Consider the following 26,125-nt stretch of genomic DNA (forward strand, 5'->3'; position numbering starts at 1 on the left):
TACTGATGTTTATTAGCTTGTACATTTGCATAAGAGCCACGGAGCCCGCCTAAGTGACTGTCACTCAGACCTGGCACACCCAAGGACAGACCTCAGACAGATCCAAACTCCCCTGGCTCACAGCTCACAGCTCCATCCAGAAAAGAAAAGCCAAACCCTGCAGTCACAGTCTATCTCAGCTGTTGGGAGCACATGTCTTGGGGGTGTGGGGGCTGATCTCCCAGCCTTTCCTTTTCTGACGCAAAGGAGGGGAAATTGAAGCCTGGCTCTTCCCAACATGACAGAGAAAAGCAAAGCCAAAAAACGGACTTGAGGCCTCTTCTCCCTAGAAAGGGCTAGAGTTGCTGCTAGTCCTGCCTGGGGTGATACCCAGAGTATGGAGGCCTCACTGTCTCCCACAGTCTCAGCCTTGCTCTCTTTGGCCTCTCCAATCCTTAAGGCTTTCCAAAGCCAGCCTGGGAGAGCCAATCCGACTCTCTGCCTCATCCTTCTGGATTTATCTATTCCATTCTCAACCTGGTTCTCCCGGAGGGGCTGAGGTCTGGGCTCCAGAGGGTGGCTGTGGTTTGGTAATCTCTGGGAGTGACCGACTGGCCCCAGGCCACCCCACCCCAACATGTGCTCCCTCAAAGCCAACCTCCTCCTCCTCTCCCTCTGTCTCTCCAGCCAGCATTGCCCCCATGCCTGGGTGACTTCTCTTTTCTAAACCCCATTGATTGGCTGGTGTTCAGAGCGCACACAGCAAAGCAGACAAGCAACAGTCTCTGCGTGTGCGATTTGGAGATGCTCACTGATTGCATCCTTTGATGCACCTTCCTTGTAATCGTCTCCCACAAATGACACTCCTCACTGCCCTTTGAGTTTCCCTTAGAAAGCCCCCCCCCCCGCCTTATCTGGTTTATTTATTTATTAAATACTTGTACTGGGGGCTCTTCTCACAAACCATATATTCATCCATTGTGTCAAGCACATTTGTACATATGTTGCCATCATTTTCAAAACATTTTCTTTCTACTTGAGCCCTTGATATCAGCTACTCATTTCCCTCCCCCTCTCCTCCCTCCCTCATGAACCCTTGATAAATAATACATTATTATTTTCATATCTTACATATTCCGCTGTCTCCCTTCACCCACTTTTCTGTTGTTCGCCCCCCTGGGAGGGGTTATACATCGACCCTTGTGGTCGTTTTCCGATAGCATCTTTCCAGAGGTCAGCGTCGATATGGTTCCGCAGGGCGAGGACGCGATTTGGTTTTCGGTCCCGCTACATCCGCGGGAACGGCGAGGTTGTGCTTCGCTGCGGATCCGTGGGTGGGGTCGTTGACTGCGGGGCCGGGGGCGATAAACTTTAAGACCGCGTGCAGGACGGCCCACGGTGTCCCAGCGTCACCCCGGGTGTCCCTCGGCCTGCTGCAAGCCAGCAGGTGGACGCGCGCAGCCGCGCCCCCGTGAGCCTCGGGGACTCGGAGACCACGCCTACCCCGCCGATTCCGACCAATCACCAGGGGCAGGCGGGTCATCGGGGCGGGCCAAGCGCCGAGGAGGAGGAGCCTGGCGGGGCGCGCGGGCTGAGCGCAGCTCCCAGAGCCCAGGCTGGCTGCACGGTGGCCCTGGCGGCGGTGGCGGGCGGTATGGGCGATGGGGGCGCGGAGCGCGACCGCGGTCCAGCTCGCCAGGCCGAGTCCAGAGGCGGCGGCGGGCCCCGCGGCGGAGCCGAGGACTCGCGCAGTGGTGGCGGCGGCCGCAGCCCGAGGGAAGTCGCTAGCACCTCGGCCTCCTGTCCTGCAGGCTCCCGAGAGAGCGGCTCCCACAGCGACGGGCCGCCGGGGGAGGCCGACCACTGTCGCCGCATCCTGGTACGAGGTGAGCGACAGCCCGGGGCCCAGGCCCTGGGGACCACACCGGGTCGCAGGCCCCTCACCCCCCGCTGCTGCACCGCCCCATCCTCGTAATCCCTTGTTCAGCGTTCGCTCGGAGCGCCTATTGTGTGTTGGACGCCGAGCTGAGGTCAGGGGACAAAGCGGCGGAGGTCCCATCCACCTCGCCCCACGGTCCCCAGTCTCTCTGGCCGCGCCAGGATGCTGGGCACGGCGGGCTGGGGGGTGGGCGCCGCCGGGGCACAGCGAGGGGAGCAGCTGCGCTCTGCGGGTGGGGAGCGGGCGTGGGACCCGCGCGGGGAGCAGGCCAGGCTCCGCGCCTCCTGTGGTCTGGCTTCCCCTTCCCACGGTGGCACTCGCGTCCGCTCCTCGCCGGAGAGGTCAGGGGAACCCGGAGGCTGGCCAGCGCGGCGCTCGTTCGTCTGCCCAGCCTTCTGGACTTCGCTTCCTTGCAGCGCGGCCTTCCCCAGGCCCAGCCTTTAGGGTCCCCGCGCCAATCAGCCCGCCCGTCCCGGCCTTCTCCCTCCACCGAGCTTGCTTCCGCAGACCCCGCTTCCCGCGAACCCCCATTCGGTCCACTTCGCTGCGCCGAAGCGCCGGGATCCCAACCCCGCTGGCCTCCGCCCGGCTGGCCAGATCTAGAGTGGAAGAGAACACAGGGAGTCCGGGGCCTGGGTCCTCCGCCTTCTGAAGCTCTGGGACCGCGAGAGCCAGCGAGCAGACTACATCTTTAGTGGGGACAGCTCGCCTTCCTGTCCCTGACTCCCCCACCCGAGCAAAGCCTGCAGACCCCTGCCGGCCTCCTCCCTGCCCCAAACCTCGCTCAGGAGGGGTCCGGGCCAGCGCTAACAGCCTCGGCCTCGGCCTGGAGACGCTGGGAAGCCTCTCTGAAGCGGCCTCAGGGGTCTGTCTCTACTGGCACGGGCTCTTGCATTTGTCCGATCTGAACTCGGCTACTCAGACACCCATTGGGGTCCCAAGGCCAGACTGGGTTTTGCCTTCCTCACCCACAGCCATCCTGGCAGCCTCTAGGTGGGAGCGGCTAGGGGATGGGAGACAGGACCGGATCAAGTATGGGGGCAGCCCAACCTGGGGAGAGAGAAGCCAGTGATGGCTTTTGTAGACAGAGGTGCAGGGACGCAGAAGCCTTGGGGGAAACTCCCGGGGAAGTGTGGCTACTCCTGCTCTGGGGGCAGGCTTGGGTCAAGGCAGTTGCAGGTGGGGGCAGGGGTCAACCAGATTCCAGAAGCCATGTGGGCCTGTCAGGAACTTGGGATTAAATTAGACTCCATTCCACAGACAAGGAGGGAGCAGTCAGTTCCATCCAGGACATGAGCAAGGCTTCCAGAGATGGAGAGGCCAAGTCTCGAAGCCCACAGGCCCCCTGGGGAAACTGTCAGTTCTCGGCTTCACCACCTCGCACCCGTGTGCATGGTGGACATTCCCTTTGCTCAGAATATTGGCGTCTGTGCGCACCTACATTCTCCTCCTCTCTTCAAACCCTGGGAGTGAAACAATGCATTTTGTGAATAGTTGTCAATTACATAATATAGACTCATTGAAGATGCGCGTCAAAAGGGAACCTCCACCTTGGGGGTCACGCAAGGCCGGGCAGAGGTGGACACGCTGGGGAAGATGTGCCTGTGCTGCTCGACAGACGGTGCCTTTTTATACCGATGCAGCTAAACAGCGCAGCAATGCCGTTTCTTTCCTGTAATAAAATAAAAAGCTCACAGATAAAGCGTGGAAGGCGATTCACACACCTAATGGAAAAGAAAGGCAAGGGGGCCCATTAAATCCTTCCGCCCTTTGCCATTGAGTTGCCTGGGACGTCCTTTACCGCTAATCCCTGCCAGCCCGGGTCACCTGCGTCACTCTCCGCCTCCCCAGGGCTCTGGGCGGAGCCTCCGCCCTAAAGGAAACAGGCCCTGGGGAAGAGGGACCACGTCGCCAGGGCCCAGAAGAGAGAGCCCTCTAGTAGGCCCAGAGCCTGGAGTACATTTTGCCCTTGTCCTGCGAGGACACATCCACCTCCTGCCTGTCGCGGGAAGACGGAGGCCGAGGGTAGAAGAGAGGCGTTTGTGGATGCAGCTGCCTGCAAGCTGGTGCGATGAGAACACAAGAACGACCCCGCTTCCTCTGGATCCGAGGCTTTTTACCTCTGGGCCCCACCCTAGGATAACCGATCTACCCGCGGAGTCTCCGGGCGGGCGGGCGGGAGAGAGAGCTAAAATCACGGAATTAGGTGAAGTTCCAATCCCAGCCTTATTATTTTGAGAACCAGTTTCTTTGTCTGTCTTTGTCCCCAAATCCTCCTCTGGACAAGGGAGCCATAACTTCTAACTTTTGCCTAAGGTTGTGCTGAGGACCAGAAGGCCTGCTGTAAAACCACAAACACAAATGTTTCTTGAATGTGGAATGGCGGCGGTGGGGGCAGGGGAGGTAGCAGATGGGAAGAGGTGGCTTGGTACCCTGGGTCTGCGCGCCCCGCTATTTAGGGAGGTGAGCCACCGCCAGGTCAAGAACCAGCTGGGGGAGAAGATGGGCACCCCCCGCCGCTCGCCTCCAGCTTCTTGAAGGGGTTCTGACAAAGATGTAAGCTTCCGGCCCACGTTCCCTGGAACACGGGCCGATCTTGTTGCATCTCCGGTTTCGACATGGAGGCTGCGTCCCGCCACCTTCGGGCACGCACACAGCCTCCGAGGCGACGAGCGTGGGCGTCCTCACAGCCCCTCATTTCCCACGGGGACACAGCGAGGCCTCCACCGGGCCGAGTCGACTTGCCCACACATCCTCCTGCGCGGTCTACAGCCCGCGAGTGTTTGGTGCGGCAAGAGCGCGCAGGCTGCTCCCCGGGCCCGGCCTTCCCGGCGGACCCAGAGCCCAGCCCGGCGGCTCACAGACCGCGGTGGAGCCGGGATCCCAGAAGGCAGAGGAGGTGCCATCATTCTCACACCAGACGCCCTGCGGCCCCCAAACTCACGCTCTCACCCGCGGCTCCGACGCGCCCACTGGAGGCCCACTTTCATCTGGATGCTAATTGAACAACTCTTTGGGATACAGCGGGGGGGGGGGATGCGCCAGCGCCACCCAACCCCACGTCTGTCCTGGGCCCTACAGTGTACTCGTTCCTGCATACCAGAGGCATCCGCACCCGGGCCCGCTCCCCCGAGGCTGTTCTGCGGGGGTTTCAGGATCGGGTTGAGGCCGCCCTCTGCGCGCCCATCCTGGTGAACCGCAGGCCTCCTGTGCTGATCCAGCAAGCAGCCAGTGAGCGCTCCCCGCAGGCTGCTCAGCTGGCGGTCAGAGAGTGGGGGCACAGCGTAACGTGGCCGCTGAGTTGCGGGGCTCCCTGTTTCCTCTTCGAGACCTGGGACCTCCCGGCTCAGGTGGTAGGGGGTAGGTCTGCCAGCGTGTCTGCGGCTCCTCCTCACTCTCCAGCTATAGAAACACCCAGCAAGGGATCCTTGCACCCACAAACGTATCCGGCCACTCAAGGCTAAGGGACTGGAGTTTGGGGGGCTCAGTCGGGAACTGCCTGTGGGGACAGTCTCCTGCCCTTACCCTAAGCAGCAGGTCCCGCGCCCTGACCATCTCCGCTTTTTCTCTGAGTTTCCAGCAGACAATGGACTCAGGGGCCAGGGCATCTCTCAGGTCTCTCAGGGCTGCCTCACAGGACCAGGGCGCGGCCCAGGGTGGCGTTGAAATGAGCTCTGGATTGCCAGTGGGCTGGGCCCTGGGCCCACCCATGCGCCTTTATCCTTAATTTCTGAGTGTTATTCTGATACCATCGCTCAGGACCAAACCTCGGAGCCTCCTCAGAGCAGGAGGGGTGAATGGTCTGCAAGTGACACTTCTTTTTTTTTTTTAATTCATCATTTTTATTGGGAGCTCTTACAGATGTCATAACATTCCATGACCCTTCTTTAAGGAATTGATTTCTTTGGAAGCACATTCATTGTCCGGTATTACAGCTCCTTTCTATTTTTCTGGAATTGTCTTGCCTGCTGAATTTCCTTTTGCTTTTTTGTTTTGTTTTGGGCAGGAGGACAAAATAGACTTCATGACACAATTCATCTCCAAGGGTCCACGCAGAGCTTTTCATGTGGGCATTTCTCTCCCTCGCCTCATGGCTGCCCTCCGTGTGTGGGGCTGCATGGATCACAGTCTGTGCACATTCTCCTTCAGGGAGACTCCTAGGTGACCCGGCAGCCTGGGAGGTGGAGTCTTTGGAGGTACTGACAGTGAGTGGACCCCTGAGATTGGGGGGAGAGGAGAAAAAGCGGCTGCAGCAGCCTCAGATCCCCACCTTCCTGCCTCCCTGGATGGAGAGAGGCGTGGGGGGGAACCCATTTTCCCTGTTAGCGCCTGACTTCAGAGCCTGAGCCTGACTTCACCGCTCTTTCATTTCTATTTTACCTTGCCGGAAAATAGCCATACAATTGTCCCCTCTTATTTGCCGGGTGCTTAGTACAAAATGACCACTTCCTAGGAGGCTGGCAGCCCGTCATATTGCTGTGCCACCAGCGGTGGGGGATTCCATCTCAGTGGAGGGCACCAAGGACAGTGAAGTCCCCTGGACCCAGGTGGTCTAAGCTCCTGGCTCAAACACTTCCACCCCAGTCCAGATGAGCCCCCCAGAGGTGCAGTTTGGATCCGGTGGTCTTGGCTTCCCACCACCTGCCGACCCTGGAGTGTAGCCAAGCGCTTCAGAGGTGCCAGGCAGGGATCTGGCAGGCGAAGGAGAGGGTGGAGGTCCAGAGAGAGTCTGCGCTGCACCTGGTTAGGATTAGAAGGTCCTGGGATCCCCAGAGACCCAGGGAGCCTTTTGAATTTCTTTCTCCAAAGGCCCTTCCCGCCTGGCAGCTAGGGATTCCTCCACCAAGCAAACGACAGTGGCCCCACCTGCACAGAGCTTCCGGCCCTGCTGACCACAAGGCCTGGAGCTCAGAGACCGCCCTTTGCAGCGCTGTTGCAGAGACCCCATCACAAGCAACGCCCACACTGCGCCACTGGAGGGGGCGAGACTAGCCTTGGAGCCCCGGGGGACAAGATAGACCCTCCATTAATAGTCCTCGAATGAATAGAAGATGACAATGCTCCCCCCCCCCCCACTGTCAGCAGAGTGGGGACTCGAAGAGTCAGGGTGAGGCGGACCAGGCCCTTGACGCAGGAACTTCCGTTGAACCTTTGAGGTCACTGTGCCTTTTCCTTTGTGCAAAAGTGGTGATGGGAGAGGAGATAGTATTTATTAAAACATGGAGTTCACATCACTGTAGCTTCGCTGCTTTGCCTACCAGGGAGATCCACAACTTTGGGAGCCGTTGGGATACAAAGTCACAAAGTCGACAGCACCTCCCACAGTGTGAGCCTTACACCACCACCACCCGCCCCTGTGGCTGTGCTGGGAGCAGGCAGCTGCCTGTCCGCAGTGAGTCCCTTGCTGGCAACGGGGGCCAGCGTGGAACTGAGGCCCTTTTTGCCTCTGCTGTACTCCAAGCTCCGGTTCCTCACGCCACGGCCAGGTGGGCAAAGGGCATCTTCTTCACCTCGAACCAGAACCCAGCTCCCCATGGAGTCCCCTGGACGCAGAGAGAAGATGCTGTGGTTGGGCGCTGTCATCGCAGAGAGTCTGAGTGGAAGGGACTGAGCGTGGCAGGTGGAACCGCCTTATTGGGTTTCCCAGGCTGTCAGCTTTGCTGCAGATGAATTCCCACCGCCCAACCTGCGTTAGCAGGCGCGGCCTTAGGGTTGCTTAGGCTGACAGCTCATTTAAATGAAGGAGAAAGTACAGCAATGTTCCCTGTGAAAGGAAACCAGAAGCAATGGCCGGCTCCCCAAAGTGGCCACACTCCCATTTCCTGGCGGGTCGGTCCCAGAGGTGGATCTAAAGTCTGGCCAGAGCCCTGGGCACCCCACCCAGGGATGCAGCAGGCGGAGTCTCTATTATATTAACCAGGCGAGGTTTTAATGCCCTACCTCCAGCACCGCAGTCTCTAGGAGAGGGGGGTGCAGAGAGGAGCACTCGCCTGGGAGGGGTGCCAGACAAGGCTCAGAATGACATTTCCAAGTGCGACAGACGTCAACTACTAAAGAGCCTGATTTGAGGCAGCCATCCACGCCTAGTCATCTCCAGCCTGGGGTGGGTGGGGGTGGGGAGTGTCCAGGCAGGGAGGTCTTTAGGATTGGGGGTGGGGCTCACATTGGGTTGCTCTCTCTCCCACCTGGTCCTTCTAGGGAACTTCCCCCCTCGATGTCAGGGGGACACGCACATTAATAGAAGTAGAGCCACATTTTATGGACGGTTGGGCAATTTACGTTATCAGGACATGTCAACTGACAATGGCCATCTTATCAGCTCACCTTGTGGGGTGACCCCAGAGTGTCCCACTGGTTGGAGCAAAGCTTGAGTCCCTTGTCTCCACAAGGGCAGTCCGGTTTGTTCGTTTTCTCATCCGCATGGTGACATGAGCTCCCCGGGCATGGGGTTTGGAGCCCTTCTTGCTGGGTTTTTACTGGCTCCTTCCCAGCTCGGAAAGACTCATGCCCACTTAAAAACAATTTTAAAACCTGTTGCATTTAATTTTATAACAGGTAAATAATTCTTGTTTTTTAACCTCAGTACAGTCTTTGGAGATTGTCTCTCAGTCCTGGTCCCTATGGACCAGTCCCACTTAGCCATGTTCATCCACTCCCCGTCAGTGCATCCAGTCTGGTTTTTCTTCCTTTCCGTTTCTCTATTTAAAGGGTAGCACATATAACTCCTTTTCTGCACTGTGCTGGTTTTACTTATCTTCGGAAGTAAAGAGCTGCTTGTTTGTGTGAGTGTAGGGATGCATGGGGCTTTCTACTTGCTTACAGAGTTACAGACTTGGAAACTCAGAGGCAGCTTGTCCTGTGCTGGAGGCAGCAGGAGTCCGCATCTACTCAACAGCAGTGAGTAGGGAGCGCACCCAGCAACTTACGTCGCTGCTGTCCTGTAGGTGCACACCATTTAGTCTGTTCCCTATGTCTTGCTGTTATATGCAGCATTAAAATAAATGACTTTCTTCCTTGGACATTTCCACAAGTTAGAAAATTCCTGGAAGTAAAATTTCAGCTTCATATTATTCAAATGGCCTCACTTTTACTTTCTATGCTCACATATCTTCTTATGAAAGCTGCAATTGAGTCCATTTTGACTCATAGTGACTACACGACGGATTGGAATGCACCTGTGGGTTTCGATGGGAGGAGAAAGCCTCTTCTTCTGGCTGAGTGGCTGGTGGCTTTGAATGACCAGCCTGGTTTGCAGCTGAATGCAGTAACCACCTTTGTCATTAGGGCTCCTTCCATTATGAAAGCAGTGGGTGCTAATTTTCTGAGTATGTCCTGTGAACACAGAAAGTAAACATTTCTCATTTCTCCCACACAATACATGTCCTTCCAGGTGTCACCTTTGAAACTTTCCCTTGAGATATAAAAACACAACTATGGAAGTCATATATTGCAAAAATGATATTTTTGTTACAAAATGCCTTTTTAAATTTAAGAATTGGTTGTGGAAATCTTTCTATCTAGAAATACCTCACTTTTTAATAGCTGCATTGTATTCCATTCTATGGCTATAATCTATTTAACTAGTTCCCTGTTGATGGATATTTATGTTCCTAACTTTCACTAAACAATGCTGCAATGAGTATGCAGGTATCCTATAGTATGAACAAATACGTATGTTTTAAAAAATCTCATTTATGAGACCATTTTGAAAAATACAAAGCTGATAGAATGTTTTATTAATTAAGGAATTATGTTATTTTTTAGTATGACAACAGTAATGTAGTTAAGTTTTTCAAAGAGCCCTTATTCTTTTAGAGAGATATATAGAAATACTTTGGATGAAATGATATGTTTGAGAACTGCTAAAATTATGGAGATATCGATGAAATAGGATTGATTCTGAGATCATTATGATTGAAATTTGAGGATAAGTATATAGTAGCTTGTTACACTATCTCTCAACTTTTATAGATATTTGAAATTACTTGCAATAAAATGTTTATAATAATAAGCATCATTTCACATACATCTAAAGTAATTATGGAACAAATTCCTTGAAGTGAAAATATGAAAATACAAGTGTGTGCACTTGAAACTGTGATTGTTATGTTAGTGAATTTGTGCTGTTTGGTGAATTTTTGACTCAGCCCTGATAGAGTCGTGGTTACACATTGGGCTGCTAACTCCAAGGTCAGCAGTTCAAAACTACTAACCACTCCATGGTACAAAGGCAGGGCTTTCTACTCCATTAAAGAGTTAGGGTCTCAGAAACTCAAAGGGGCAGTTCTACCCTGTTGTATAGAGTCAGCATCGATTCAATTCAATGGAACCGAGTTTGGTCTTTTTTGTTTTTTAATCTTTATGGGAGCCGGTTCCCAGGTCTGTTCTGCAGTAGAGCTGCTGGGTGCGTGGGTGCAGGGAGCACACAATGATAGAGATATCCAGACGGCACCCCCAAAATGTAACAGGAATGCATTCGTCCATTTTCCCACATCCACTCAACTCAGAGTGTGCTTAATCTTTTACAATGGATCGACAAAAAGGGACATCTTGTTTTTACTGGCATTTTCCCTTGCTAGGGAGCTCACATATGTTGTCCTGCATTTATGCTCTGCTTCATTTCTTCTTTGGGTCATTTGCTCGGGCGGTTAGCCCACTTCTCTACTGGCTTGTTCATTGGTTTCTTCCGGGTTTAAGAGTAATTTGTGTAAGAGGGAAGAGAGTCTTGCGCTTTCTGCGACATGGTTTGTAAGGATCCCAGAGATGACCTTTTAAATTAATTTTGCTTCTGAGCTTTATTCATTCTAAACCCAAGTGTAGCTGTAACCAGAGCTAATGGTCATTTCCTGTTGGCCTTCTAGATTGTAGTTCTTGATTAGAAAAGTCTTCTCCAGCCCCCAGAAGAAGTAGTTTCCTGTCTACTTCTCCACAATCGTCTCCTTTATACGTCTCTATAGTAGGTTCTTAAATTTGTTGTAATGACCTTTAATATCAAGGTCATGACAAAGTCCTTACAACAAACCCAATTAAGAATGAAGGGTGTCAAGTCAGATGTCAGAACTGCTCCCTCAGGGCCTGGCTTCCATTGTCCACTGGAACAGGAGAGTGAGGCAGTTCTCCAGACTGGTTCCCATGCACTGAATTGGGTTTTACTCTTTGCTGTTTTATACATACAACACACACACACACACACAAACATACACAAGTGAATTGATATACACGTCATATTTTCACTGGTGGTGTGGTGGTGATGAGCTGGGCTGCCAACCACAAACTCAGCAGTTTGAAACCACCGGCACCTCCTCCAGAGGAAGATGAGGCTTTCTACTCCCATAAAGAGAGTTACATACAGTCTCACCTTGTTCCTGACCTCTGTATGGGGCTTGTTCTCAGGATCTTGGCACAGGCCTTCCACCTCCATGTCTACTTTCCAGATCAATCAGCCCTGGATGGGTAGCTGAAAGAGGAAAACAAGGGAAGAGGAGAGAGGAAAGAGAGAGAGAGAGTCTAATGGAAGCTGGGGAGGCCAGGAGAGGTGGTTACCACTTATCGTCCTCACAGTGAGCCAAGAGCAGGAGTCTGACAGGCTGACTGTGAAGAAATGGTCAAGAAAACCGGAGAGGCGTGCAAAGTCTGGACGGTATCCCTGCTTCCCAAACGTGCAGATCGGCAATGCTCTGTGGCCACGTCTTCTTGGCAGCCCACAGGGCACTTCTACCCTGTCACAAGGAGGCGGAATCAGCTTGCGGGCGATGAGAGGGTTGATGCTTCATGAGAGGTTTGGGAGAACGTGGAGCAGACGGCCATTATTGCTTCTGAGAATACAGACCTCACCTTAGTCAGCTCTCTCTGCAGCCAAGGGGACAGCTGGCCAGCGGTGTATGGCAGCAAGGCGACTGTTTCTACATGAAAGCATCGTGACAAAGTTGTAAGTACACTCTCAAAAGGCCAATGCCCAGATGTGTCAGCAAGCTGCAGGACTCTACTGTTCTCCACGGCCCACTCCACGCCACGCGGGCAGTGAGCGTGGTCCAGGGGCAGAGGAAGCTGCCAAGGAAGAAGGTGGCAGCGCGCAGTGGTCTTTGGGGACAAGGTTGGCGATTGCCCTGGGAATTACACAGAACCGACAGATGCACCATCGTGCACACGGAGACCTCCACTCCCATTCTTTGTAGCTTTAAATTTAAGAATGAAAGAAGTCTTTGCGGGGGTTCATGAAGTAAAGCAGGGACTTCAAAGTAGCAGCTTCACCAAGAACTTGAGAAGACTCTCCTGCTAGCTTGACCCCCCAGGATCAGATGGTGGCATTATAGTGTCACTATTCCGGCAAGGGGCTGAGATGGGAGGGACATCTAGAGGCACAAAGCATTACTGCTGGTGTCAGGGAGTCTGGCCATGACACCTGGAGACAATAATGAAAAGATGTACTGTGTGTGCATGCACACACACACACACACACACACACTCCAGTAAAGACCTTCCTCTGGGCCAGGGTCTTCGGTTTCAGTAGAAGTGTTTTAGATTCACAGGACTTCAAGACTTTCAGACTGGCCTGCAACTCTTTCTTCTGAAGGAGTCAAAGACAATTAAGATGTGCCCTGAATGAATACATTGTTTTGAATCGTTCACCTTACTTGACTCAATCAAGAGACTCGTTTTTGAAAACCAAACTTGTCATAAGAGCAAAATTCTTTTAAAAACAAAAGTTACAGTCTCAGAAACCCGCAGGAGCAGTTCTAACCTAGCCTGTGGGTCGTGACCCCTTTGGGGGTGGAACAACCCTTTCACAGGGGCTGCCCGATTCATCACAGTAGCAAAATGACAGTGATGAAGTAGCAATGAAAATAATTTTATGGTTGGGGGTCCCCACCACATGAGGAATGGTATGAAGGGTCATGGCATGAGGAAGGTTGAGGACCACTGTGTTAGGGTGTCTGTCAGAATCGACTCGGTGGCAGGGTGGCTGAGCTTCATGGTTTCAGTTATTGATGTGCAGTGGACATTGTTCAGTAAGCGCGTGCAGAAGTACTCCTGTCTACATTGTTACTCAAGTCACGGCTGTCCTGTGATTTCATCAGCAAGATTCCTACTGTACCTTTTCCTTCTCTTTTCTGCCTCCTCCTCTTGCAAACAACATGTCCAGATGTCTCTTTAAAATTTCTAGGATAAAGAGACTGCATTTTAAATTTAACAAGGAATTTTGAAGTGGCCCTCCCATAAAACATGACAATTGTGAAAATGGGGCAGGGCCGGGCAGTGTTTTGTTCTCGTACACACGGCGGCTACCTGTCCGAAAGGACAATGCTTGAGAATCCCTTACCTTTGCCAAAACTGTCTCCGTTTGATCACGTGAAAGCAAGCTAACACACATACACACATGCACACACACACGCTAACACACATACACACGCACACATACATGCACACACATGCACACACATGCTCATTGCTGTTCTTTTGTTTGATTTCCTCTGGAGTCCTGATTTTAAAAGGCGAAAGATTTATACGATCTGAAGAGAAACCAGAGTATAGGAGGGTCCTGATTTTAAAACATATCTACTTATTAGCCATTTGGATCTCTTCTTCTGAGACTAGTCCTTTCCTACAACTTGCTCAGTTTCCCACTGAGTTGTGTGGTTTCCACTCATGGAGCTGTGTGTGGACTGGACATCAGACTCTGCTAGACACGGTTTGTGGGTTTTCTCATGATCTGTCATTTACCCTTACATGGAAGAAGATTTTGTACTCACATTTTCAAGTCCACTATTTATTTTTAAAAACAATTCTTTTGTTTTATTTCTTTAATTTGTAGAACTTTACTTTTTATATTTCACTATTAAATGCATCTTGTGTTTATGTTTGCATGCCTGGTGAGATGAATTAATGTATGCCAAATGTTGATCTAATCATCCAAAAATTATTTCCTTAATAGTCTAGTCTTTCTTTTTTTATATATATAAGAAAGAGATTTATATATAAGAGCAATTGAACATTGAGAAAACATCCCAGCCCAGTCCAGATCATGTTCCTAAGTTTGATATTAGCCCATATGTCCAATACCAATCTATAAAGTCCTCTTCAGACTCACGAAACACATGCAGTGATGTTGAATGCAGAAGATCACAGGCCAGTGGGATAGTCTAGTCTTTCCCCTAACCCATTGCAATGCCATCTTTATCGCACATTCCTTGTGGGCGTGGCCTTCTCATAAGGAGGGACCTGGGAACCTCTCTTTCTCTCTCTGTCTTCACCTTCCCGCTGGCTGACCCCGATTGCTGCCAGAGTCCTGTGATGTGACCACCACCATTGGATCCACAGGAATTTGCACCCACCACTCTGTGATCTTCCTGAATTCGGCATCATTGCATGTGGCTGCATGGGTCTGAAGAGGAACTTATGGACTAGTATCAGGCTTATGGACTTGAATTGGACTGGGAGGCTTTAGTGATATATAATTACTTCACATAGCTGAGTGTCACTGAATTTGTTTCTCTCCTCAACCCGGCCCAACACACATTCTCTCTTTCTCTTTAAAAAAAAAGTCTGTGTTGAGTCAGTGACACAACACTATTGTTTTTAGGGACTCAGATAGTGAGCCTAAGTGCAACAGAATGAAACACTGTGCCGTCCTTACCGTTGTTGCTCTGGTTAAGCCTCTGGTTACCGCCATGTAGAAGGTCTTCCTGTTTTCCGCTCACTCCTGCTTTAGCTGCATGGGGGCCTTCTCCAGCTGCTGGTCCCTCCTGACAACCTGTCTAAAGTACAGAAGACAGATGTGTAGTCCAGGCAGACTAGAGACACAAATCCAGAGACACTCCTTTGTGTGTAAGAGAGAACTTTCTATCAGAGAGCAATTGTACATTAAGAAATCACCCCAACCCAGTGCAGATCAAGACCATAAGTCTATATTACCCCATATGTCGATACTAGTCCATAAATTCCTCTTTAGACTCATGCAGCTATGCAATGATGCTGAATGCGGGAAGATCACAGGCCAGAGGGTGGAAAGTCTTGTGGATCCGGGGGTGGTGGGAGTATCTCAGCACTGACGTGGGTCTCCACATGGCTCCTCCAGTTCCAGGGCTCTGGCTGCATCAGTGTAGCTCCACGTGGCTTGTCATCAGGAATGTCTCTCAGGGAGAGAGTGTATGTCTGGCCCCCAGTGAGCTACTGGCCCTTCTGTGCCCCGCTTCCTCCACCTCCCAGGCCATGCCGCTGGGCGCACTCTCTCAGAGAGAGTTGCTTGATCCTAGTGAGGGAAAATGCAGACTACAAAAGCGCCACTCAGCTTGGCACAGGTTTTTGGGGGTACCCCTTGTGTGTGTTGTTAGATTTTTATCAGAGATAATATGGTTTCAGAAAATAAGTTTGGAGGTCTCGTTGATTTATTTTGCCTTAAAAAAAAAGGCTTGGGGCACGTTGTCCACATATCATACAATTCAAGAGTTCAATCATCAAAAGGAGTTGCACCGTCGTCACCACTATCGGTTCTAGAACACGTGTCCCTTCTTGCACTCACTGTCGTTAGCACCCCGTGTCCTTTGCTGTTTGTGCTTTTGCTAATGGATCCTAGTCCATCTCTATGAAAAGCTAGGCTTACCAGCACTGCCTCGGCATTTTCGTCTAAGAATTGCATGGTTTTCGTTTGCACACCGAGGGCCTGAATCCATTCGGAATTTTGTGTGTGTGTGTGTGTGTGTGTGTGTGTGTGTGTGTGTGTGTCTGTACAGTGTGAGGCATAGGTCTTGCTTCACTTTTCTGCAAGTCAAACTCTCTCCAAACTCACTGCCGTCGATGGAGCTGGTTCTGTGACCCCACAGTACCGAGGAGAACTGCCCCTGTGCGTTTTCCAGGCGGTAACTCTTGGTGAGAGTGAAAGTCTTGTCTTTCTCCTGCAGAACCGCTAGTGGTTTGCACCGCTGGTTTGCAGTTGGCATCCCCAGGCAGAGCCAACTGTGCCACCGTGCTCCTCTTTTCCCTGGGTACAACTCACTGCCACCGATCGATACTGTACCATAAGGACCCCATAGAAACCCAAGTTCCCCAACGCCCCTTCTTGGAGAGACTCTGCTTTCCTCATTGGGGAGACTTTGCACCCCTGTCTAAAACTCAGTTGGCCAGAAGAACTGGATGGTCCCTGGCCAGCCCTACTGACCACTGACCAGGGCCACAGCGGACAGACGCTGGTGAAACAAGAGTGGAATATGGGGAAGAACTCAAATGCACAAAAAGCCCAAACTGACTGACCAGTTCAGACTAGAGGATTCCCTAAGACTATTGCCCTGAGATTCCCCTTACCCCTTGAATCAAAACTACCCCTCCCCCACAGGTCATTGTTTAACAAGGTAACAGGTAGGAAAACAAAATGTAGAACATTACCTGTGAGCATGGTGTTCTATAAAACAAAAAACAAGACATCTATGGGAGACCAAAGGTCACCAATTATAGTCAAGCACAGATGAGTGGATATGGGGTGGGGGTGGGGTGGGGGTCAGAACATCAAGAACTGGGACAGTCAGAACACAACAAAGAGAAGCGTGGATACATCGGAACTAATATCACCAAAATATCTGTATAGAAATTGCCAAACCAGAACCTAATTTGCCATGTAAACTTTTGCCAAAAGCAAATAAAATGCTGGTTATAAAAACCAGCTGACCACAGATTTATAAGATCTGCTCTGGAGTCCTTATTCCGGTGGTCTCTGTGTCTGTCTTATTTTATTTTCTCTGTGTCTATGGTAATACCAGTGCCGGGCTGTTTTGTTTACTGCAGCTGCATCACGTGTTAGATCAGGGAGTCCCCCGCCTTTCTCTCCCCTTTCAACATGACTGTTACTATTAGGGACCGCTTGCCATGCCCATTAGGAGCCCCGATGGCAGAGAGGGTTGTGTCTTGTGCTGTTGACTGAATGATCAGCGGTTCAAACCCACCAGTCACTCTCCAGGAGAAGAAGACACGTCCTGGGCCAGTTCTACTCTGTCTTATAGGGTCGCCAGGAGTCAGAATTGACTCAATGGTAGTGAGGGTGAACTTGCGCTATAAAGATTTCTGTGAATTTTCCTGCACCTTTTCATGTTACTACTGGTCATTTGGGTGTCTTCTCCTACAAATGGTTCAGACAAACTCTTTGACTATTTTTCTAGCAGTCTGTTTCACTTTAAAAAAAATCATTTGTGGGTACATTTTATATATGATGGGCATTATCCATTTGTCTCTTTTAAGTATTTTCTCTTAATCTGTTCCTTATGTTAAGTGGAGAGCCACGCCCACCTTAGTTGCTCACTGTCTGCTCAGGATCAGCAGGAAGCCACTTCCCAGAAGGCTCCTTCCCATTTCTCCATGGTCACATGCCATCCACAGGGGACTCTCACTCTGACTCTAGTCACCCGGGCAGAGCCAAGCTCAAAAGTTAAAAGGACATTGTCCTTCAGGCTGACAACTAGGCAGCCACAAGTTTAAGGAGTCCACAAGACACACTGAGCTTTTTCGGTGTTGCTAGGCATAGACTCTCTGACACTCCAGTAGAGAACCAGCTGCAGGCTCGAGGGCCCACAAGGCATGCTTGCTTTCTGACCTGTTGGCTCCCATTGTCCCTTTGGGTTTGTTAGTCCAATGGAAAGCTATGCAGAAGAGTACACCGTAACCATCACTGCAGGTTTAATATGGCTCAGAGGGTACACAGAACACATAAGAACGAGGTTTGGAAGGGCTCCCAACTCAGAGCTTTTATGTGCTGAGGGGAACACTATCCTCAATCCAGATGGTCTTGCCAACTAGGAAGCCCTTTGACCTTGGGGTTCTGGGTTTTAATTGGCCGTTTCAGCATGATGGGCTAAGCCAGGCCTCCTGTAGCTCGTTGATGTCAATCTCTCAGGTGTAAGCCTTTTCCAGTCCAGACTCACCAACACAAAAACAAGTCTGGCCTGGAGGTATCGAAGCAGATGCCTCAGTTACTCTAAGAATTGTCTCCCAGAAACCAAGGACCAAGACCTCACTGCTTTGAGTCAAACTAGATCCTGTATGCACGTGCTTTCCCCTCACGTGGGCGCTCTTGTCACACAAAGCGTAACCATTAACTTCTGCTTACTAACAAGGACAAAGCATGCATACCTTTAACTCTAGGACAGCCAGTGCATTTCCCCCCCTCCTTTGTAATCTCCAGTTCTGTTGTGTGTGTTTTTTTTTTGTTAGAAATACCCTATCAAGCCTAGGATTACAAGAATATCCTGCTATATTTTATTTTGGATACTTTTAACATTTTCTGGTCTCTGATTAACTTTCTAACCCATTTGAAATGGACTGATACCTATGGTATGAGATGGAAGTTTAAATTAATTTTATTCTGACCAAATAATTCCTTTAACTCCACTTCTTAACTTCACCCACTAAGGATGCCCCTTTCTCCTAAAAATTCTTCAGGATTTGAGAGCGCTTCCAGGGAAAGGAATGGAGACGGAAATGAGAGAATCATAGAGTTTTCTATGGCCCCCTTTGAAGGTCCTTGTACACAGTGGGATATGTGTCACGTGCCCTGCATCCCACTGTCTTCCATCATTCGGCCATTTGATCACCATCCTCATCCGTGATGTTCTATTCACATTCCATGTTTGCTATAATCGACTTACTATCTTAGCAGAATCCTTTTTAAAATATAACTAAATGCCTCCGGTGGCATGTGAAGCCACGGCCTTCCAGTTTTCCTCATGATGAAATAAGTGCACAATGTTCAAAATGAAAGATGTTGATTTGTGTGACACTTTCATTCAACTTCCTAAGTGCAGACGGAACACGGGGCCCCTTGCAGATACACGGTCAGATGCTTGCGAATTTCCCCTCTTTGTGTGTCCGCATCTCTGGCAGGCTTTCCATGTGTTTTTACTGTAAAATAAGTATAGCGTCTCAAGAGGATGCGAGCACCATCCAGCGATTCTGTGTCCCCATCCCCCAGCTTTCTCCACAGGTGCATCTCCTGCATTCGGAGGGCATGCTCAAAACCAGGAAATTGGCACAGGTACCACGTGACTCATGAGCCCACAAACCTTCCTCAGATTTTACCCATCTTCACTTGCATTCATGACTGGCTTCGTACGCCCTTCTGTGGCATCTTTTCACATGTAGGAATTTGTATCACCCCCCCCTCCCCAAATCAAAATGCAGAATGAATTTTGGGTCTCTGCTCCGACCCCCTTTTCTCAACAATATGGTTTTTGTTTGTTTGTTTGTGGCCTTTTGATGCCTGTCACCTGAGCCTGTTGATACCTCATGATTTCACAGGTTGGTGTGCTTCTTCCATGTGGATTTTGTTGCTTCTCTGCTAGATGGCTGCTTGTTTATCTTCAAGCCCTTAAGACCCCATATGCTATATCTTTTGATAGCTGGGCACCATCAGCTTTCTTCACCACATTTGCTTATGCACCCATTTTGTCTTCAGCAATTGTGTTGGGAAGGTGAGCATCACAGAATGCCAGGTTGTTAGAGCGCGTGTTCTTGAGTTGAGGGAGGGCTTGAACAGAGGCCCCAAACCCTTTTGTAGACAATAGAACATCCTCTCTCAGAAGAGTCACAAGGAAAGAATGAATCAGTGAGGGTGCAGTATAGCACTGATGAAGCACACAATATTCCTCTGATTCTTTGAGGCTTCCTCACCCCCCACTATCATGACCCCAGTCCTGCCTTTCAGTTCTGGTTAGATCGGAGCATGTGCACAGGTACAGATAAGAGCCCTCGACACAGATACATGGAATCCAGGTCAGATAAACCCCCCAGAAACAGAAATGGGAGCAGTGATACCAAGAGGATAGGAGGAAGGTGGATGAGGAGATGAGGAAGGGGGGGCCAAATTGCCATGTATACCCCCAGGGGGTTGAACAACAGAAATGTGGGTGAAGAGAGAGAGTCGGTGTAAAATATGAAAATAATAATAATCTAATTTATTGAGGAGTCACAAGGGTGGGAGCCAGGGAGGGAGGGTAAAAAGAGGAGCTGGTATCAAGGACTCAAATAAAATATAAATGTTTAGAAAATGATGACGGCAACATATGTACAAATATGCTTGATACAATTGATGTATGGATTGTTATAAGAACTATAAGAGCCCCCAATAAAATGATCTTTAAAACAAAACAAAATGCAGAATGATTTCATCGCCTGTGGAAGTTGCTATGTTTTTCAGCCCCGTCTTCTCCCTCCTCCCCCAACGCCTGGCAGTCACTGATCTCCGTCTGAATAATTTGGTCATCTTATAATGTGATGACACTAGAATCAGACTGCCTCTCACCCTTTGGGATTCTATTTTTGCACTTAGCGTAACTCCTGTCACGTTGTTGCTGGTGTCCAGTGATGGTGGCTGCAGTCATCCCCCGGTCTTCCTGAATCTTCTCCAGTGATGGTGGCTGCAGCCATCCCCCGGTCTTCCTGAATCTTCTCCAGTGATGGCAGTTCTAGCTTGCTTCCCCACTCACCTAGTGAGGCCCACTGTCTGCTTCTAAGTTTGGGTTATTTATTTCGAGTTAAGCTGTTGTAAGCCCTTGCTTGCAGGTTTTCATGTGAACATACATTTCATTTCTCTAGGACAAATCCTTGATCGCCAGACTGCATGTTAAAAGTATGTTTAATTTTTTAAGAACTTAGTGGCACGTCACAAGAAAGACCCTCCAATCTGCTCCTGAGACCCCAGCGCAATTTTACTCGGACACAACTTGGCTTGTGGACAGATTAGATACAACATCTCAACTGAGGCTTTTCTCTGTTTTGTGTAGTAATTGTTGTTGTCCACTTCCTGTTAGTGTTTTGCATGGTTTCTGCATAGGAAATACAGGATCCTATAATCCATAGAGACAGTAGCTGGATGGAAAGGGGGCCTGGCAGGAGGTTAGAGGAAATGGGGAGCTACCAACAATGTATAGGAGCAGAAGGTGTTCTGAAAGTGACTGCGTAGTTCAATGGCATCTTGTGCGAAGTCTGTGCCAATGAAACGGTTGTGCCAAGCAAACACGAGAAACAGCATCCAACCCTGGGTGGTGGAGGAAGCTGGGCACAGAAGGGTCAGAGGTCACAGAGCCAGAATGAGGTCTAAGGATCTCATCCTGGATCACATGCAGAATCCCTTGGCTGGTGGATTAACCCGACCCCTTCCGTGACCCCTGCAGATGCCAAAGGAACCATTCGGGAAATCGTCCTGCCCAAGGGCCTGGACCTCGACCGGCCCAAACGGACCCGCACGTCCTTCACGGCCGAGCAGCTGTACCGCCTGGAGATGGAGTTCCAGCGCTGCCAGTATGTGGTGGGCCGCGAGCGCACGGAGCTCGCCCGCCAGCTCAGCCTCTCGGAGACCCAGGTAATTAGGCCCTGGCAGCCCAGCTCCCCTTGGGGGAGGGGTTAGACCATGGGTTATCATGGGGACACCCTAACTTTTAGGAAAGTTCCAACAGGTTCACAGAGAAAAGACCAGTAGCCACAGACAGCCTAGAACAAACACAATTCCCAAAGGAAGGGGCTACATGCCCGGTGGGGGGGTTGGGGAAGAGGCGCAGGGAGGGTGGTTTGGGTTGGACAAATGGGTACATTGGTGGTACCGGGCTGCTGACGGCTGGAGAGGAGCAGAATTATGGGAGAGCGATCACAAGGGGCACCGTGAGGTGGACCAGTAGGCTCTCTGCAGGAGGAAGACAAGCTCAGAGGGCAGCAGAGGGCAGCAAGCCTGTCTCTCCCTCAGTCTGTCTGTCCTTTTACTGAGCTCATGACGCAGGATGCACGGGCAGAGGGGAGTACAGGCTGGCCCTCAGGTGCCCTCTGTTTGCCAGGGGCGTGTCCGTGCTGCCTCTCCCTAGACCTTTAGCTCCCAGCACAGGTGCGCGGGCCTCTGGGCCTGTCCCACCCAGTCTCGGTGGGGGTTTCAGAGACATGGACTCCAAGTCATTGCACCTTTCCACGGGAGAGCGACCACGTCCTTTCTCCCATGCAGCTGCTGGTGGGTTTGAACTGCAAACCTTACAGTTAGCAGCCGCACACTTAACCCTCAGCACCACCAAGTCTCCTTGAGCCGTAAACAATAGTAATTCCTGCTCAGTGCAGGCTAGGCATGATGTCATCCCCCTTTAAATGAAGCCTCCCAGTGGTTTAGGTAGTCTTTCTCCCTTTCAGAGATGAGGAAACTGAGTCTAGGGGTTCCGAGAAGGGGTGCCTGGCCTGAGGGGCTAACCCCTTAAGTGCTAGCCAGGCAAAGAGGCAAGGCAGACTCCATGCAAGGGAAAGACATGCCACCCCTGCAGGCTCAGGGCCCCCAGGGACCTGGTACACTGGCATGGTGGAATGATTGAATTCAGCAGGTGACAGACCTAAGTGTTTTCTTCTTTAAGGGGGAAAAAAACGGGAATCTCCCCTTTCACCCTTTCCTGATAACATCACCTTCACATGTCACGGTTAAGCAAATGCCACTGCCTGGTGCCCTGCCGCATTTCTCTAGAGCTCCGGGTACCCTCACAAACCTCACCTGAGGCCAGGAACAGACCACAGATGGCCAACTAATTAAGGACAGAACGGGAGTGTAGCTTGACATGTATCGGGCCATTTTTTATTAATTCTTTACAACAGATCAGTACCTCCCTCTGTTCAGAGCACTTACTGCCACCAGCCATGGCATAGTGGGTTATTTGTTTGTCCTGCTAGTTGTAGGTCAGCAGTTTGAAACCACCCACCCACTGCGTGGGAGCAAGATGAGGTTTTCTACTCCCATACAGAGCTGCAGTCTCAGAAGCCACAGGGGCAGTTCCACCCTGCCCTCTAAGGTCTCTGGGAGTTGGAGCTGGCACGGTGGCAATGAGGTTGGTGTTTGGGGCCGGGTATTGCGTTTGCTTGTATCTGTCTGTCTCCCCACTACACTGCCCGAGGGTTTTCTCTGGGTCTCTCTCTGCAAGATCAGTGGCTGGCACCCACAAGGCATTCGGGACACATTTGTTGAATGAATAAATGAATGAACCAATCCATCAATCAATCTCAAATAAATCCCAGAACTTCCTGGATACTTTTGGTTATCAAAACTCATCCTAATCCTGTCTGAAAGACCAAACTCACGTGTTTTAAGTCTTACCCTCTCTGACTCACCACTCAGAACAGGACTCACCCCCACCTGGGTGGTGGTTAGGTTTCCAGAACAAGAAACATGTGCTCTCTGTAACGTTTCCCATTGCAACCTCCAGGGGGCAGTGCGACCAGCGGGAGCCCTGTGCGCCCCAGCACCTTCAACTTCTTCCTCCTGGGTGGGAGTAGGGTGGTGGCCTTAGGAAGGCAGAGATCTTTTGAAATAGCTAGTGGCCCCCTTCTGGGAAGAGCCTGGGGAGGCACCCAGGCTGGCACTTCTGCAAGGTTTTGCCGAAGGGACAGTGGCCAGGGTTCCCCTGCCCACAGGTGTGCCTGCTCAGGCCCCCTCCAGTGCTGGCCACCTCCTCCCACTCCCTGAGTGGAGAGGCCACAGGCTTTGGAGAGTCTGACATTCTCCAAATGCCAGAGGGAAGCAAGGTGGACCGCCTTGGCCTGCAACCCACATTCCTGCAGGCACAGTCAGCTCCAGCAGCCACAGACCTCGAGTCCAGAGGCAGGGCCAGCCTCTGTGCCCCTGGGGACGTAGGCCCACCAGTCCCACTGGTGGCCCCAGTGGCAGGGCCTGCAGGTGTTGCAGCTGGGGAGAGAGTAGCGGTCTCACCTCTCTGTGGACACTTGCAGTCCCTACAAGTGGGGTTTTCAGGGCCCTCGCCTGCCTTTTGGGGAGGAAGCACGTCCTCAGGGAGGGGAGGAAGCTCCCCATCCCCATCAACACTGCACCCCCACAGGGCCGATCAGCAAGGAGTGAGCTCCCGGAGGTCCAAACCTCACTTTTCTCCTGGGGTCCAGGGAGGGCCCGGAGTGGGTGGCGGGTGGTGCCGGCAGGGCCAGTGCTGCCTCTTCTCATTGGCCGGAGACCGGTCTCTGCTTTGTGCTCCATGGCCCTCTTTAGACAGCTTTGAGTGCACGCACCTCTTTGTCTCCAGCCTTGAGTGTGTGGCCCTGGGAAGTCCCTTCACCCACCCTCCTGCGACACCTAGTATCCCATCGAGAAGCTTGGTCTCCTGAGGCAAGAGGGAGGGAGCTGCTGGTACGTTCAGCAGAGGGATGACCAGGTCCCAGCAGGTTAGAGAGGTTCACTCCACAGCTGGGGGTGGGGTGGGTAAGGGAGCATGAGTGGAGGCAGAGATGGTCCTGTCTGGTCCCACTTTGGCCATGGCCCTACTCATGAAAGGAAGACTTTGCAGGGGCAGCCGGTCACACCCTCCAGGAGCCTGTGCCTCACCTTCCAGACAATGTCCCAGCTGCCAGAATCCCCTGCTGAGTGATCCAGAGTCCCCTCCCAGCTCACATCTGGCCCTCTCCCTGAGTCACCCCTCCATGGCCAGTGGACACAGCCATCAGGCAGGTCCCTCGGTCCCAGAGGGGGCGGGGAGGCTGTCTGGGAGGCCTGGTGTGGACAGAGTTTGGACAGCAGTGTGTGGCCTGGGGGCCAGAAGAACCCTTGTTCTTTCTTCCTCTCAGCCCTGTGGGTGTTAGGGTTTGGCCCTGCAACCGAGACCACCTCTGAACAGGTCAGCGTCTATGAGCCCACCCAGCCCAGCCTGAGTTGAAGGGTCGGGGGTAGGCCTGAGGGTTAGTGCTGTGTGCTCCCTCAGGTGGGCCTCAGGTGTGGGTGGCCAGGCTGTGCCAATTGCTCAGGTAGCCCAGGTAGGAGACACTGAGGGAGGAGAGGGAAATGGAAGCAAGTGTGCAGGGCGGGAGGGGTTTCCAGGGCCTTGCTTGTGGGGCTGTAGGGGGAGATCTGAGCTGAGCTTCTGTGTGTGTGGTGTCTCAGCATTTCTGAGACACCTGTTGGGGGTGAGGTGGGGTGTCTAACAGGCAGGTAGATTCATGGCCTGAGACTCAGTTTAGAAGTCTGGGTCTAAAGCAGGGGGTGGGGGTGGGGTACGGGGAGCACCACATGCTGGCAGCTGAAGCCATGAACTTTGGTGCTGAGGTGGGCCATCCTCCCTCCACCTGCCAGTCGGGCTCCCATCCCAGGCCAGAGCCAACTTAGCAGAGCAGGAGGCCTGCAACTTGAGGTTCCCGGGTCTCTCACCTGACAGGCTGGTTAATGACTTTAGTGCCAATCTCTTGCTCTATTCCCCTCCCTTGCTCCACCTTGGCCACACACCTTCCTCTCCCGTCTCCCCCTCCACCCCCACTGGGCTTCACCCCTCTTTCCCTCTGCTCTGCTCCCCTTTCCCTGGCTTCCCTGCCTTCTCCCTCTGTTCTCCCTTGCCTGGGCTCTGGTCCTTCCTCCTGACACCCCTGGCCCACCCTCTGACTCCAGGTGAAGGTCTGGTTCCAGAACCGCCGCACCAAGCAGAAGAAAGACCAGAGCAGAGACCTGGAGAAGCGGGCGTCCTCCTCTGCCTCAGAGGCCTTTGCCACCTCCAACATCCTGCAGCTGCTGGAGCAGGGCCGCCAGCTGCCCGTGCCCAGGGCCCCGGGCCTTCTGGCGCTGATTCCAGGCCTGCCTGCTGCCCACAGGGGCCCCTCCTTGGGTGACCTCAGGAACTCTTCTCGTCTCAGCCAGCTGGGCACCGCTCCCACGTCGCCCCCTCTGCTGCCCCCTCCACCACCCCTCTGCTTTTCTGTGGCCCCGCTCCTGGACCTGCCGGCTGGCTATGAACTGGCCTCCTCGGCCTTTGAGCCCTACAGCCAGCTAGAGCGGAAAGGAAGCAGCCCCGGCAGCCGGAAAGTTGACACTTAAGCCTATCACGTCTATGTGACACTGCATCCCTGGCCCAGCACCACAGGCCTCCTGGGGGCCCCCGGGGACTGTACCCAGCCCGGCTTAGAGGCAGGCTGGCCACCTCGGGTCCTCTCCCACCCTCCCTCAGAGACTTGACCAGATGGCCTTGGTCCCGCACTTGTGTGTGTGAGTGGTGTGTGTGTGTGTGTGTGTGTGTGTGTGTGTGTGACTGAAATAAAAGGCAACGTCAATGCCTAGAAGGGAAACCATCTCCGACAGCAGCAGCACTCCCTGCCAGCTCCTGCCCTGTGCTCCTCAGGGAGGGGAGGTGCCCACTCCCAGTAGAACCCACCTGGGCGTCCCAAGGCCCGCCATACCTCCCGAAGTCCATGCTGTCTGTGGTTCCGAATGGCCCTCTGCCAGCT

General features: G+C 52.2%; 1 protein-coding gene across 1 annotated transcript; it reads left to right on the forward strand.

The window, feature by feature from the left end:
• Nucleotides 1-1,633: 1,633 nt before the first annotated feature.
• On the forward strand, nt 1,634-25,718 carry VAX2 (ventral anterior homeobox 2). The gene is made up of 3 exons (XM_075535298.1): nt 1,634-1,865; nt 21,070-21,257; nt 25,296-25,718. Exons 1-3 carry the CDS (start codon nt 1,634-1,636, stop codon nt 25,716-25,718), a joined length of 843 nt encoding a protein of 280 aa, XP_075391413.1.
• The last annotated feature ends 407 nt before the right edge of the window (nt 25,719-26,125 follow it).

The sequence above is a fragment of the Tenrec ecaudatus genome, chromosome 17 (genome assembly GCF_050624435.1).
Source record: "Tenrec ecaudatus isolate mTenEca1 chromosome 17, mTenEca1.hap1, whole genome shotgun sequence".
Taxonomy (NCBI): Eukaryota; Metazoa; Chordata; class Mammalia; order Afrosoricida; family Tenrecidae; genus Tenrec; species Tenrec ecaudatus.